Below are 16,731 nucleotides of genomic sequence, written 5' to 3' on the forward strand. Positions count from 1 at the left end.
TGCCCTTTGAACATTACCAATTAATGTTTTATTTATTACAATTTTTATAAGTTCTGGTAATTAATAATTTATATTGTTTAACTAATTTCATATTGATCATTATTATTATTTTCTATATTTCAGATGCTGAGAATATGAATGTAAGGCAAGGTGATTATGCGCCACCCGCACAAAAACCAACCAGAGATTTCAGTAACGTTCAGTCCGCTAACACTACAAATAATTCACCTTATTCTGCTAGGCAAACATCTACTGTAATATACACCTCTGAGCGAGGGGCTGGTGAGTATTATTTTGTATTTATATTAAATTAATCCAAAACTAATCCTTAAGTCTCTATTTTATTTTGAAATCTTATTAAATTAGTGTAGTCAATAAATGCCCAAAAGAAGGGTTTTGATTAAAATAGTGGGAGATGATATAAAAATTTCATATTAAGCTTAAATTAGTTCTTTTATTTTGTTTTCATGATCCTTTATCTAGCATTTCGTTATATAATAAAGATGTTTAGTGAGATGAAGGTGAATTAAAAAAAATAGTTAATTGATTGAGTTAATTTTTGTTAATTTATAAATAGGTAAATTTAGTAATCAATATTGCTTATTGCAATATTATGAGTGGTAATTAATATTGGATAAAGGATATAAGCAATGTGTATATTATGAACTTACAAAAATGAAGAGGAATTCTATATTGAATAGGAAAGAAAATTTATGTTAAATTACAGTGGCTGATAATGTTAAGGCAACACCTTAGCAACTTCTAGTCAGGCCAGGGTAGGTTTTGTGACGGACTGAATGAAGAATGAATCTTGACCTTCTCTTTCTGGTTAAAATAGGTAGTGAGTGACCTGTAGGATATATCATAAATGTTAGGTAGGGGTTAAAGCAAAATAAAAGTTTATATTTGTTTGGGACAAGTTAAAATATTTTACAATTTTATGTTAAAGAAGTTTTATGGTAGTTTTGTGAATATTTACAAAATCAAGTGTCTGTATTAGTCTGATATCAGTCGTATCTATTAACATTTAAAAAAGTATTTGTAATTTTTTTAATTAGAAGATACACCGTTGGGGGACAGAATAGTGCACTTTCTGCGCCAAGCAGCCTGGGACTTGGGGTCGGCTATCGAGCCTCCTGCCTGAATACATTTTGGTGATATTCACATTAATGCCAACGCTTGTTAGAGATATTTGAATTTTATTTTAAAGTTTCCAATCATCCTTTATAATCTTGGACTTATTTTTTGGATTTAAAATCACTTTTTGAATTATTATTATATTTTTTTAAAATATTTTTATAAATAAATTCCTAAATATACCTAATTAGTGAATTTATTGAATTAATTAGCTACTTAATTAGAGTTTTAGGATTATCAGAAATGCATTTCCTTGTTGAGTGTAATAGAAAATGATTTCCAGAATTCAGAATTATATTTTATGGGAACCTCATTTGTACAAACACACTAGTGGTAAGGATAGAAAATAGGATATGCTTTGATAACCACTAGACAATGCTAGGAACAGAACTGACCAATGCACTGGCCATGCTGATGTATCGCTGACTAGGGAGATCGTCACGATCATCCTGATTAAACAGTTCTTAGTCCTTAAAGTAGTGAAAGGGAAGGAAATCATTGCTTTCTATTTCAATGCTGAATCAAAAAAGAAAATTACAGGAATCAAAGGGAAGATGCGATTTCAGTAATTCGTTTGTATTGACTGAGTTAGGAGTAGGGTGTAGGGGATGTTGCTATTGATGGGACAAAGGATGATTGAATTTTGGTTATACTATTTCTTTGGGACGCTACGGCATTGTAATTGTATTTAAGGTTCTTGCGATGTTTGTTCAAATGGAAAGGATAGGATCTTCTGACTAAGATATCCGCAATTTATGATATACTACTAATCTTCCTTTCCATATTAAAAAATATCATCTCCCTATTTATTTTTTTAGTTAACAGCCCGGCTGGGCGGCACATTGGTTCCATCGCAGATCTAGATCCAGTAAACAATTATTATGGCTCCTTGAGCTCGGCAAATACTACAGCACCTCCTCCTCCTCCGGAACAGTTACAGCGTCACCGTGGTCGAGGGGTAAGTTTTTAGTATATTTTATTATATTGCTATTTTACTAAGACACATTTTATTTTTAGTTAATATTAATTTTATAAATAATTGTTCTATTTATTCCAAATATTTATTTAATATGTTATTTTTTCTTTTGACCGTTTCTTTTCTGTTACTGTGGGGATATGTTAATCTATTTTTCTATTAATTGTTGAAATTAATTGAAATAAGGATGCTTTCTCTAGATTTTATTTCGTAGCAAGTTTTTTTTCTTTTTATTAAGATGTTGAGCTGAAATAAACTTCCTTTAGAATATTATCAATATTCTATGTTTCTTTGTGCAATGTTTCGGGTTTCCCCACCTTCAGGCACTAATGTCCTATCTATATCATATTATCAGGAATATAGTTTCTGGTAGTTTTCTACAAGAAATACCTTGTATCTTAAAATATCAAACATATATAATAGTTAAAGTTAGTAATTAACTTACATAAGTTTAATGTAATATTAAAATTGTGAAAGTAATATTTTTTAAAAAGTTTCACATATCTATGGTTAGACTTAATTTATTAAAACATTTTTTGACTAAAATTGTATTAAAATTTTGGATTGATATAAAAATAAATATGATGTAAAAGATGTAACAATGGTTGATGATTAATTGTTGTTTGAAGTGCATTTTCAACTAAATGCCAGATGCTACCTCACTTAAGAATGCTGGGTGGGTTAGTGAGTGGAATGTAATTTGATTAAAGAACTTTAAACTGAACAAAAGATGAATTTATTAATAATTATTATTTGTTCAACTAGAGATAAATACTAAATCTATGGTAATAACAGGTTATGAAAGGTTAGCCAAAAAAAAAAAAAAAAATGAATTTTAATTTCATAATTTTGTAGTGAGGTGAAAGTTAATCATCAAGGCACCATTGAGCAGGTAGATCAGGTTGGAAATGAAACAGAGTGCATTCACACTCAGGTGGACTTTTATATGGATGGATGGAGGCGGGATCCTCTCCATTCTTATTTTCTCTTTTTCCGCTGTTCTCTCCAGTCTGGAGTCCCTTCTCTGAGTTACTCTTCCATTGTAACCTTCATTGAATATGGGAAGAAAATCGGATAAGAAAAAGATAACTATCTCTCCTCTGCTTTTGGCCACATTTCACTTGCAGGTGTATTTTGTTATCTTGGCCACATGGGGTGCTGGTGTTACTAATTGCAATTAGTCATATGTTTATAGTATCTGTATTCCCTTTTTCAAATCTTCCGAATAAATGTAACAATTCTTAAGTAGTGATACCACTTTTTTGTGTTCATCAAAATATAACATATTGTTTATAAATTAAAGTTAGTGAAATAAATTAAAAGCCTTCAAATTTAAATAAAAAATGAATTTATTAGTTGATAAAAATAATATATTGTTTCTGACTTATGTTCCAGAGGGTATACAGAGCAATGTATGATTATGAAGCCCAGGATGGTGACGAAGTTTCATTCTTAGATGGTGACTTGATCGTAGATTGTGTGTCCGTCGATGCTGGTTGGATGACAGGAATTGTTCAAAGGACCGGGCAGGTTGGAATGCTTCCTGCCAACTATGTCGAACCTGCCCTTTGAACATTACCAATTAATGTTTTATTTCAGATTTTAAAAATAAAATAAAAAACTACTTTCTTTTTAAGCTGCTGACGCTTACAGGAGCCGAAGCCTAACCTAAAGGACTAGGAGCAAAAACATTTTAATTAAAATGCTCCATCAAGTTTTTTTTTTCAAGTCAGATTTCTGTCTTTTAATTTTCATCGACTAGGATGAAGCAAAATTTACCGACTACAGAGATGACTCTCTTGTTATTTCAATATATTGTTTATTGTAGATATATTTTTTGTTTATTAAAGACATGATTTTTTTTTTTTTATTATTATTTTCAACTTGCAGCTGTCTACTAGTTTCAGATTTTAAATTATTCCTTATTAAGTAACTTAATAACCTTATACTTACATAATAATGATTGATTATAAGTTACATTTTATTATACCCTCAAAACTAATCGCAATGCTAAAGGATTGAAATAATAAAAAATATACATTCATTTGTTCGATAAATTAATTTATTTTGTATTGTCTTCATAAAAATCATTGTGTTAATTCTTTTGAAGTTTTCTTTAATGACAATCTTATATTTATTACTAAGTTAACGGCACAAATCTTTTAATTATTTTATTTGTTTTATGTGGATTTTTTTAATATATTTTTACACCTTTGAAAAAGTATTATTTTTAATACATTAAGAAATTAAATACATAATTTTAGGCGAAACTAATGAGACTGCGTTCCATTTGGTTTTATTAGTAATAGATTTTAAGTCACCATTACTTGCCATTTCACAATATTGTATTTCTGTTTGTTTCTATTCTATTATTATTTTTACTAAGTCAATTTGTAGAGAGTTATTCTCCGTTCAATCGGATTGTGTGTTCGACACTAACTATTTATGTTGTAGTTTTAACAGCATGCTTGGTATGACTTAACAAATTATATTTTAATTTATTTTTTTTATGGTATATCTTATTACATTTTCATTTGTACCTAAGAATGGAGCAGGATGTACATCACTGATTAATTACTTGTGTATAGAGTCATATTACTCAAAGGAAAAAAAAAATAAATATTTTTAATACATGAAAATCTTAGTGCTGGATTTTTGTCAAACATTTAAAAGAAACTCTGATTATCTAATTGTTATAATTGGAAATTATTTATTTAAAAAAAAAAAGTATTGACCAACATTAGTTATAATTAAAGTATTGACGAGGAGGGCTTCCAATTTATAACTATACTAACTGCGTTAATAATGTGCTAATATTTATATATTTTAAAGTGAATTTTAAATGTTGATTGTATTTTTACGCTTATTTCCAAGAATAAATATAATGTGTATAATTTTACCATTGGTTGAAAAGTAAGCATGTTGCCATATTAATTATCGTTCAGCCCAGATTTTTTTTGTTTAATATCTTAAATAAAATTTTAATAGTTTTTTTAAAAACATGACTTAAGGTTATTCTTTTTATTACAATGTGAATAGAAAATTTTAAAATTGGTATATCATTTTTTTTTCATAGTTACATATTGTGATATATACTTAATACTGTATAAGATTAGATTTTATATATATGTTGGGTTGTATAATATTAAAATATAGACATGGAAAAAATAATTTTTATTTAAATATAAATGGTGAATAAATCTACATTTTGAATATTTTGCTCTTGAAGTAGTTGATACAAAACATTTTTTGTCTGTATGTATTTATGTTTTCTGTCAAAAAGGTATCGGAGGCTTGGTTATTCAAGTTCTAAGATAATTTTAGAAAAATTGCTTGATCAAGAAAGTTATGAGCTTTATTTAGTCTTATTTTTCTTTAAAAAAACAGATTTACTAAGAAAACAGTCCTAATATACTTTTATAGCGTAATGCTTATTATTATCATAATTCTTATGTATTTCAGTTATATCAGATTCGGGGCTTGGAAATTATTGTTTGTTTTCTTATAAGGGTCAGTAGTTCTATTATTCGAGGCAGTAACATTTTTTCCATATACTGCTTTTATAAATTTGTATATAATAGTCATATCAATTTATTATCTTAGTGAAATTTAAAAAAATAATTTTATATCTTAAGACACCTGAGTTCTTTATACTCATTAAGAATTCATCTAAATTTGGTTATCATACCTTATGTGCCTGAATGTATTGTATTTATTCCTGATAGAGAGTTAAACCAATTTTTGTCGGGGAAAAAAATACATTTATAGAGCTCATAACTTATATTTTAGCACCTTAATTACTGTTGACTATCCCTTTTTTAACACTGGCAATTTGGTTATTCAATGTTTTTGATCAAGATATTATTTCTTTTCTTTCACTAAGTCAAAGAGCAATTATTCAACAAGGGAAAAAAAAATATGGAAATTTATTTATTCCACTATAACGTTAATATTTTTTTCCATATCCCAGGTAAAACTCAGAACTGTTAATGAGTTACCAATTTACAATGTTCACTGATTTTTTTATTTTTATTTTAGTATGTTTTTATTATTTCTTAAAAGAAAAAAAATCTTCCATTGTTTATGCTTTGGTTGTTAAATAATAGCTTTAAATTTATTTGTTAGTTCAAACAAATTTTTTTTAAATTTGTGTCTTAACGATTGTGAGTTGAAAAGTGTAATTTTAATTTTTACTTTTACATGGAACAATATTATAAATGTTGTATTATTAGTATTAGATGACAAGGTTTTAGAGATATTTTCTTTGTTTCAAAATTTATTTAATGAAAAATTGTGTTTAGTTTAAAAAGTTTAAATTTTATTGTCTATGCGTTTAGAGCATATGTTATCTTGTTTATGTCATCTGTTATAATGGTCATTCCAGAGTCTTACTTATGGGTCCATCTGAAGCATTTAAACAAAATGAATGTTTGACATTCCTTTTTCTATGAATGAGTGTTATCAGACTATTTTCAAATGATGAAAAGGTTTGTTATGTATATTTTTTATACTTCTTTTTATATATAATGACATGACTAATGTTGTTTGTTAAAAGATGTTATTAAGTCATAAGATGTTAATAAATGCATAACTTTAGAACTAACATTACTATTGTAATACAGTTTACTATACTTGTTAAGTGCCTTAACTGTAAAATAAAGCAATATTACAAACTGTTTTCTCTTACATTTTATTTATATATATTTTTTTAAAAATAATTTATAAAGAGGTGAGGGAGTGCGGTGGCATCATGGTAAGGCATGATGCCACTAACTCCAAGGACCTGGCTCCAAATCGTTTTCTGTTACACTGTAGCCGTGAGTCAACCCTGTGGGTTATGAAGCTCTCCTATCCTCATAAATTGGGTAAAAATCTGGTGGTCGAGCGTGATTCTGACCAAATTACCTCCTTGGACAACCGTTGGTCTAGTGACAGTACTTCCTCACAAAGTGCTGATTACCTGACCCTTCATGGGTTGTAGGGGTACAGATTTTAATTTTTTCGATAAAGAGCGAGATGTGTTGTGGAACCAAGATGAGTTTGCCTGTGTGTAAAGGGAGGGGTGAGATGCTGAGTAGCAAAAGTTCCCCTGCCAACCCCCTATTCTTCTCTCTACTAGGTCTGTTAAAACAATCAGTTCTGAGTGTAGGGAGCATGGTCAGTATGTTTTCCCTCCCAAATCCTATATTGCGCATGCTCCATATAGTTCTAGATAGTTGGAACAAACTTTTTTTTTTTTAATTCCCCTCCCTTGCCATTTCTGGCATACGGGGTGCGGGAACAGTGGGGTAGTGCGCTAGGGTTTGCGCATGCCACTGCTCCCAAAGATCACCAATTTTTTTTTTTTTATTCTTTTATTAAGTATTCATTTTTTTTTAAATTTACTGTGGTGCAGCCCAGCGCTAGGTTAAGTGCCTTACTGATGGAGCTGCACCTTGTCCACTGCATCCGTCTAGATGCCTCCTGCAGTTACCAGGGTGGTCCAGCCCTCCTGGTCTCAGTCTGGGTCAGCTTACTCATCTTCTGATGGCTCCCCGATGTTGGGCGGTCAAGCCCTTCCCATCCCATTGAAATGAGTAGGGCCCACCACCTTTCACCTGTAAATGAACTCCCTGAAGAAGGGATAATTCTCTTCTATCAAACAGGGAAAGTCCGACTCGGCAAAATCCCGGTCTTTCTCGACAGCCTGGTTTGGTGTCCTTCCATGGCAGAGCAATCTATTATGTGTTCTACTGTTTCAGGAACTCCGTACGTTGGGCACCAGGGGTCGATGTTCTTTCCGAAGCTCTGCAGCTGTCCCCGAAACCCTCCTGTGTCCTGTTAGGATCTGTGAGACCCAATAGTCTGGGAGGACCCATTTGGCCTTCAATCTAGAAAGGACGGTAGGGAAGAATTTTCTCAAAGTAGCGCCCTTCTGGCTTGCTACCCACCGTCTATTCCACTTCTGTATTGAGTCCTCTCGCAGTATTGTCTTCCATAAGTTCGGAGTCTCACCGATACTCTCTCGGAGCTCCTCCGGCAGCCCTTCTAGTCCCTGCCCCTTAACTTCATATTTAAGGACATCCTCCCTGAGGATGAGGTCCAGGGGCATCGCTCCGGCCAGCACCTGCACCGCCTAATGTGACACCAAGTTGGAACAAACTTACTCAGTTGACTGGACTACCTTTTCTAAACTTTCCTTTCCTTTACCTGCATCTACAACTTTTGAAAAAAGAAATTCTTTCAAGTTTACCATATCGAGTAAACTGGGTAGAGTGAAAACTATCCACTCTCAAACCAAAAATGCAATCATGAACATATTTAAATTCATGAGACCAGAGTTTGAGAGTGCTCCAATTCATGTTTAATATCACATAATGTCAAAATATTTGTAAGACATCAATCAATAAGAAATAGTCCCAGTCAAAGATAAAGGATAACCTAAAGAAACTAGTAACACCTTATCTTATCTTGTTAATTAAAAGGTTTAAGTGGAAATAAAATTTCTGAGGAAAACATAAATATAAATATATATTTTAAAATTATCACTTAATTTTTTTCTTTTTTGTATCTTTTCTGAAATTATTGACCATCATTTCTTCTAATAGACGTTTCTCTTGTTTTTCTATTCGGGACAATTTTCCTGAAAGTGTTAGGCCATGCCTTGCTCCTCTGCAAAAAAAAAAAATTATTAAATATATTGACAAATGTATATAATCTAATAGATTAAATAAAGATTCTTACTTATGAACAGTTCGGCCACCACATTTTTTGAATATTTCATCATCATTGAGCAAACCTTTTTTATCACAGTCACTGTCTTCATCAGAATTTATTTCAGTCTCCTAAAAATTAAAATGAATACATTTATGAGCTACTAACTTAAAATTATTAAAACGTTTTACACTGAAAAACAACTTACTTTTTGAAAACCTTTGTATTTATTTTTCAAAATTTCTGTTTGAGTTGTGTCTTTCGAATTTTCTGATTTCGTTACAGAACAAGTCCCTTTATCCTAGACGTAATACAAAATAAATTAAATAAAATATCTGTAAATTATTGTTAATACAGGCTACAATGTTTTTTGAGTATACTTCATGATAGACCAGTCCTATATCTGTAATGTAGTATTTGTAATCAGTAAACAGGTATATCTGGAATGTTATGGAGAAGTACTGAAAATTTGCTCATTTATGTTTTTGGGGTGATAATTATGACTTTCAATATTCTCCAGTCATAATACGAAAACCGCAAACTAATTCGAAAGATTAATATTTTTTGGATTTTTATCTCACAGTCTGAAAACCATCCTTTTTTTTTTTTTTTTTTTAGCAATATCAAACTAAATGATATTTAGCAAGAGTGAATTTCCCTTCATTTTTCTACTTTTTTTTTTGTCTGGCACAACACTTAAGAGCAATGCTCATATTGGATCATTTCATATAAAATCTACTTTTAGTATTTCAAAAATTCAAAGTGGAATTATTGGACTTTAACTGTTGTTTACAGATTATAATGAGCCCTTATTAATCCTCTATTTTTTGATAATATTTACTATTATTCAAATTTATCACGCATTATTTAGTATGCCATCAAATATAACCATGGAAAAATGTGTTTTTTTGAGTAATTTTGGTAGCCTAAACTGCAAGAAACATTTCCACAGCTTTCGGGTAAGGGTGCTATAATGAACGGACTATTCCCTTGTGTATCCAAAGACCATTGGTAAAGTAAAAAATTTAGATCTACGGTTACCTCATGAAGTCAATGAACAGCAGCAGCTGAAGCATTATGAGACATGTGTTCCACTGCTTACAAGGAAAAAATATGAGCCTTTTCTCGTACACATGCCAAAATCAAATTTGTTTCCAAAATATATATATTTAAAATTATTGGTTTTTGTGAGGTCCTATGTCTAGGATGTCCTTCCAAACCCACCATAGCCTCAATTATCTCTAACAGATTTCCATCTGTTCAGTAATTTGGACAACTTCCTTAAAGGTAAAATTGTTGAAAACGCCTTTTCAGAACTCATTCCTCCACAGAACCCTGAAATTTTTAAATTCTGGAACTGAAAAGTTAATAACGCATTGGGGGAAATGTTTTGACTTCATATAGTTGTTTTACTAAATATTTTCAGTGTTTCAATCCGCAGTAGCTCATCAGAGCTAAAAATAAAAAGATACAAAGAAATAGAAGAAACAAATGAGTGATATAAAATATTTGTAAAGGTGGAAGTATAAAAACTATCAAAACCTTAAGTAAAATAAGGACGATAAAGTATAAATACAAATTTAATTAATTAACATAATGAAGAGTAGTTAACTGATACATCAGAATATTTATTATTGAAAAGATTTGTTAATTTAATTAACTAAGGAGATATAACAACTGACACAGTAATTAATAATGAGTTAAAAAAGTAATAATATTGAGGGAATAGTGATAACATCCACAGTTTATTTTATCACATAAAATTATAGTACTTCAAAAGTGGATAAAAATAGTCCAAGGAATGTTGAAAGAATCAGAATTAAACTAAAACAAACTGCTATGTATTGAACATTGGAATATTATATGAAATAGATTTTGCCTGAACATCTGGGTGCTCTTACAACCTGGGAAACAGTGGTTCATCAGAACAACTATTGACACCTGTTAACATCTAGTAACCTTTTAAGAGGTAATGGATACAGGATGTTTCGGGGTTGAAGTGACAGCCAATCACATCACCACCTGCAGCTTTTCAGGCAATGGTACAACTAAAAAGTACTAATAACTATAAGAAATTGAAATTATATACATATTACTAATACTCACTTCATCAGTTTTGACAATGATGTTTGAAGCAGCATTGTCATAGACGTTCTCCCACCAATTGTCTTTGAATTCACTCCCTAGCTTGTAGCCTAACCCAAGGTTATTAGTTTTACGTTTGGGCTTGATAGCTTCTTTGATTCCATCACTATTTTTCCCAAGACCTTCACCTTAAAGTAAAATAAACTATAAGAGTTAATGTAATAATGCAATGACTCCTGCAAACCATGTTTTTATTTAGAATAGGCTACTACCAAACCTAATATTTTCACAATTTTTTTTTTAAATAGTGCTAGGCTAAGGTAAAAAAACTGATCAATAAATAAACTTGAAGTTTAGAATGATAACACAGATTCATGAGAGAAATTGATCTGAAAAAAGGCCACAAAAATATAAAAGCTTTATGTAAAATAATTAAAATGAACAGGTGCTCATAATTTAATATACATGAAAATGAAATGAGCCAAAATACAAATCTTTTTTTGCAATACTTGAGAAAATGAAAATATAATTAGTAAATAAGTCATACAAAGAAGATTTTAAAATTTTGAGATACTAAGTCAACTTTAAAGAAACCTTTATTAAAAATGTATACAGGTCATTTTCCAATATCAATTCTATTTCAGTTATAAGGCTTTATAAAAATGATAAACTATTTGCATGAGAATGTTTTTTTTTCCCCTGCTATTATCCTTCTTTAGACCGACATTTCCTTCTCCTTGAAGTTCAAATAATTAATGAATTCAAATAATTTATTAAAATAAGTTAATCGAACTTATTTGTGTTTTTCATTGACCGCACCCCCAACCATCTTCTCCTCATTCAATGTCTATGTAGTTATAAAATATTTAATACTAGTTTTCATTCCCTAGCACTGTCACAAAGCTGAGTTTCTGACTTAAATTGTCATTGGCACCAGCTTCTTTCGCAGTAAATCTAAAATATGACTAATGGTTGGAGAAGTTTGTTGGGGGGTGTGGTCAGCAAAGAACAACATAAATAAACAAAACCATATTTATTTATTTTATGCCGACGTTTCGTTCAGTTGCAGATCTACCTTCTATGCCATAACCCCCTGATGAAGACCTGAAACTCAGGTCGAAATGTCGGCATAAAATAAATAAATATAGTTTTGTTTATTTATGTTGTTCTTTGGTGACCGCACCCCCGACATACTTCTCCAATCATTAATCTACGGCCAACTATCTACACCTCACTAAAATATGACTGTTATATTGTTCACCATCCTTTCAAGCATTAGTATAAATAATAATTTTAATTTTAAGTCGAACACACGAATCGCCATAACACTGATTACCTCTAAAAAATGTATCCTCTAAAATCAATATTTCCCATAAAGTTTGGCATTTTTCAACTGACCCAAAGCTATACTGATTACCTACTAGGCCAATATTATTAAACTATATTCATGCTTCATATTTTGTGTTCTCAAAGTCTTCAAAAGTAGACACCATAGGCACGTACTTTTTTTTTATAAATCAATATTATAAAAACTATGTTACTGTGTGCATGTGTGGCCGATTCAAAGAGTTGTCAAAGAGCAATTTCTTAAGGTAATAAAAATTTAAAAATGGAAACAATCGATTTAAACTGTTTAAGGAGTTTGGTACCTAAATAACATCGAATTTGGAGAATGACCCACCACATGTATATATTTTTTTATTTAGATATTGAAATTTTAGAACTGTATTCACATAAAAATACATCAAGTAAATATGATGTTAGTTATATTATAATGGTATGATACAGACTTGTAGAAAAAATACACTTTGGTAGCATTCTAATAGTATTTGTTCATTAAAAGGTCTCAAGACTATATTTTTTTTTTGGAGCCTAGGAGTATAGTCAGGAATACTGGGACAGGACAGAATGGAGCCTGAAGACATTTCTAGAATAAACCCAAAAGAATTAATGAACTTCATAAGAAGCATAGGATTCATATGGGATCTCTAGTGGAAAGAGGGGTAACTCACAAAAGATCCAATTGGCTCGAAGTGAGGAAGGGATTCCCGACCCTCAGTGTAATAATAATAATAATAGTCAGGAATAGAAGAGGAAGCAAGGTTAAAAACTAGTAGATTTAGGTGGTAACAGAATTTAGAATAGAAGGATTGATGTCAGGTTTGGGCAAGATTGGTTACATATGAAGACTAAGGTGTTTATAAATGATTTTATTTGTGACAAAGTAAGAAGCATTGAGGATTTCATGAAGAACTTAGGTTTGTAAGGATTGGATATAGAAGGAATTTGATGGTTTAGTTACGCTCAACTCTGTATGTTAAGATAGGCCTTATAACAGTCGTGTAGATCAGTCTTTTGAAATGGATTGGAAGCTTAGTCCATTTGTCTAATAAATGTATTGTCAGAATCTACAGTCAGTTTCTAGGCTTTTAAGTCTTGAGAAAGGACTGCAAAAATTAAAATATAAGATCATATTAAAACAATATAGGGCACAGAAATAACACAGAAGAAGACATGCCAGTCCAAAGGTATTAAAATTAAAATTACTCTATCAATCCAATGAATTTCAATCTTCACTTCATTGTTTACATCTTGAGATAAAAAATAAAAATAATTACCTTCACTCCAACCATATTTTTTCAAAAGTTTTTGGCCGAAATCCATCTATTTTTTTATAAATCACAATTCTTGAGCAACAGTTAAATGGAAAGATAAATTATAACATATATAACTTGGACATGTGAACGACTGTATCAGACCTCATTGTCAATAAGAAGAAGGTAACAGGAATAGGTTATAAATAATCACCTGAGACATAGAGTGTCTTTTCTTTCTTAATGGAAAAGGAAGCTAAATATATCTTTAAAATGTATTTAACATTAAATAAGACACTACTTAATTCAATTATATAGAAATTATTGCATCTTTTTTGATATTCATTTTTAATGTACTTACTATTTCGATTTATTTATTAGTTTATATGGATGTCTTTCTATACCTCCATATTTATATATGTATTATTTACAATCTTACATTAGTTTTACCTACTCTATATGTTTATATTTTAGTCCTGATGAAGATCTGCAGCTGTTTGGGTTCAAACATTGACTATTAATAAATAGTGGAAACTATTTTTTAATTGTTTTTCTTGACCGCAATCCTACTTTTTATTTTTTTATACTACTGTTTTTCTTGACCGCAACTTTGATTTTGCCAAGAAATAATTGGAAATTTCTGCTTTGAACGGAAAATGGTAGTCCTTACGGGAAATGAAAGTGACCACTCTGATGTATTATAATGCTTAAGGTTGTGGTGACGCAGGTTCAAGAAGCCCATGCATGGGCTGTATCAATCCATCACTACTGTGGATGTCAAATTTGCTCGATTCACTGAATGTAATCAGTTGAAAAAGAAATCATCGACTAACATAAAAACTTAAAAGGTTTATTTCTGTTCGTCAAATTTAAGAATGATTTCTCAACATGCTGTATATACGTCTATGGTGGTCGTTTCTTTTTAATTCCCTTCGTTGTACATTTATGGCACATCGTTTTAATTCTAAAGTTCAGAAGAAGTTTAACTGCATTCACTTAAAGTTTTTTTTCACTCTTTTTAATATAAATAATCCTCTCTAGTCTTTCTTCTTGGAACACAGCAATAAGACACATTTAGATGCAGTACCTCTACCTATTTTTTGACGTTTCTGATGAGGTTTAGTTCACGCAAATTCCTGATGGTCACCTCATCTGTCCTACACCTTTTATTCCTATAGTAAGGACCTGCTGCCGTATTTTTCAGGACTTACATTTCCCTTCATGACTACAGACTCATACCCTGTGGATCAAAGTTTCTTTCCTGTAAGATCCTATGGATCCTACTGGTTAGGACATGCATTCCCCATTGTGACTGCACTTTCCTACCCAGCAGAGCAAGTTTCCATTCTTCCAGGACATGCAGCTCACACCTGTAAGACTCATCCTGTCCACTTAACTTTTAACCAGCTACCTAACCTATATTAACAAGTATTGTCTAGGCCTTCTGATATAGAGTACCTCTTATCTTTAATTGGAATCATAACCATCTTATCTAACACAACTTACCTTGACACTTTCTTTTGTGAAGGACTTATAATAGGCTTCTCCTACTGTGACCGAATTCTCTCCTCAATCCAAATGGTTAGGATTGAGGACTCATGCATGGTCTAGTTTATCTTCCCAGCTTCATACTTTAATAGTTCAGCAGGCTATCTATAAGGACCCGGAACCTTATTATTTTTGAAATTACCATACAAAGTGGCTGCCTCAAATCTGAAGGCACATCAAGATGTCTATTTAGGGCATATCATTTTACATTTTCATTCAATTCCTCTCCTTCCTATTTCAAGAAAGATCTAAAATGCCTTGCCCAACAGACACAAGTTCTTGTAAGTGAGCAGTGTACCATCTTTCTTCTTGCAGGCTGATATCCTTGGATTAAATTTTTTTTTCTACTAATCTTCTAGAAAACCATTTTGCACTCATTGGAATTTTGAAGAGGCTCAAACTCTTGAAGCTTCATTTTTTCATAGGCCCTTTTCTTTTTCTTTACTATTCTTCTCTTCTTTTCCTGAATATCTTTGTAGCTCTCTTTGTATAAATTAGCTCACCATATTGCATGTATTCATTATTCTTAGCAGCAAGGGCACCCTTTCATTCATCTTCTTCTTAACTGGTACTAAACTCTGTGAGGGAGCAAGGCCATCTGTAGCCTTGACCACCAAACTTTGAGGTGGTTTGAGAAACATTCATTAAAAATGAGTGGAGCAGTCTTTAGTAAAACAATTAAGATTATCAATATTGAAGAAGTGACTAAAATTAGAGATTGGCCTGAGTTTCTTCTGGCCTTGGTGGGGCATATTAATTTAAAAGTTTGAACAACTTTTATAGTTTATAAATAATTTTTTAATAACATTTTTAGATCATAAATTCAAAATTTTTAACTTACTGCAGTAAGTTAATATATCAAAATCATAAACATCCTCCTGATAAACATTGGATAAAAAAAAAATTAGAGTGTAAACTGAATGTATGCCTAACCAATTGATGCCTAATCATTGATTTGTGTAGCTATGGAAGTGAGGATACAAAACATTTTCATGACCAGAAAATTAAAAAAATTAAGATTGTAAACAAATTTGAATATGAAAATCTTTCCAATTTATTATAGAGGTTAGAAATGATTCTTTCATCTTTTTAAAGAATAGTTTACCACTAATTATTCCTTACTGTCCACCAATGTATAAAATAAATATCTGCTATATAAAGGAGTTTCACTTGTACCATTTCACTCAGATGAAAGCATTTTAACTTTAGGAGACACAAATCATTGTAAATATTTATGAATTAACTGCATAGAATAACATAATATTATATTTTTTATTTTTTCTGGTTCTAATTATTTAAACTTTTTATTTTACCAGAAAAATTGAGTTCCTGTGTGATCCTACTGTCCTGTTACTTGTTCTGTTTCTGTTTCGTAGCAGAAGTAATCCAAAGATTGAATATTTTATTTTATTTGGATAAAATAAATAGTGTTAGTTTGTGGCTATATCTTATTTCAACACTGCAGTTACATTCATAGTGATGTAAATAAATTACCCAAATTTGAAATGATTTATTTTTATTTTTTTATTTAAGCTTAAAATATTTTACATGTCCTCTTTTTTTTTAACTTGCTTGGAGATCATAAACTAAAAATATGTGAACAATATTTTTTGGTAATACAAAGAATATGGGCTCTGTAAAGCTACATTAAAATGTAATTATGTATATAAAGTACAATTTCATTATGAAAATACAAAA

The 16,731-nt window shown here is 30.7% G+C and overlaps 2 protein-coding genes across 2 annotated transcripts in view; one reads left to right on the top strand and one right to left on the bottom strand.

Moving 5' to 3' along the window:
- Positions 1 to 6,789, top strand: part of LOC106685348 (LIM and SH3 domain protein F42H10.3) — a 10,250-nt gene extending 3,461 nt beyond the window's left edge. Inside the window, exons 6-8 of the mRNA XM_014427956.3 lie at positions 124 to 282; positions 1,956 to 2,095; positions 3,509 to 6,789. Of these exons, the coding sequence (XP_014283442.1) occupies positions 124 to 282; positions 1,956 to 2,095; positions 3,509 to 3,685 (476 nt within the window). The 3' untranslated portion in view covers positions 3,686 to 6,789. The remainder of the gene's footprint in view (positions 1 to 123; positions 283 to 1,955; positions 2,096 to 3,508) is intronic.
- Positions 6,790 to 8,603: 1,814 nt separating this feature from the next.
- Positions 8,604 to 13,676, bottom strand: LOC106685287 (G patch domain-containing protein 4). The gene is made up of 5 exons (XM_014427870.2): positions 13,510 to 13,676; positions 10,913 to 11,079; positions 9,015 to 9,107; positions 8,837 to 8,937; positions 8,604 to 8,764 (listed from the first exon to the last, which is right to left on the bottom strand). Exons 1-5 carry the CDS (start codon positions 13,553 to 13,555, stop codon positions 8,638 to 8,640), a joined length of 534 nt encoding a protein of 177 aa, XP_014283356.1. The 5' UTR covers positions 13,556 to 13,676; the 3' UTR covers positions 8,604 to 8,637.
- Positions 13,677 to 16,731: the final 3,055 nt, after the last annotated feature.

The sequence above is a fragment of the Halyomorpha halys genome, unplaced genomic scaffold (assembly GCF_000696795.3).
Source record: "Halyomorpha halys isolate HHAL.00 unplaced genomic scaffold, Hhal_1.1 Scaffold32.1, whole genome shotgun sequence".
Taxonomy (NCBI): domain Eukaryota; kingdom Metazoa; phylum Arthropoda; class Insecta; order Hemiptera; family Pentatomidae; genus Halyomorpha; species Halyomorpha halys.

Bases quoted from the DNA above. Each gene is read 5' to 3' on its own strand.
- LOC106685287 (XM_014427870.2), bottom strand. From the start codon at position 13,555: ATGGATTTCGGCCAAAAACTTTTGAAAAAATATGGTTGGAGTGAAG. The intron at 9,108-10,912 runs GTGAGTATTAGT...TATTACGTCTAG, and splicing joins TCATTGTCAAAACTGATGAA to GATAAAGGGACTTGTTCTGT. The intron at 8,938-9,014 runs GTAAGTTGTTTT...TTTAATTTTTAG, and splicing joins AATACAAAGGTTTTCAAAAA to GAGACTGAAATAAATTCTGA.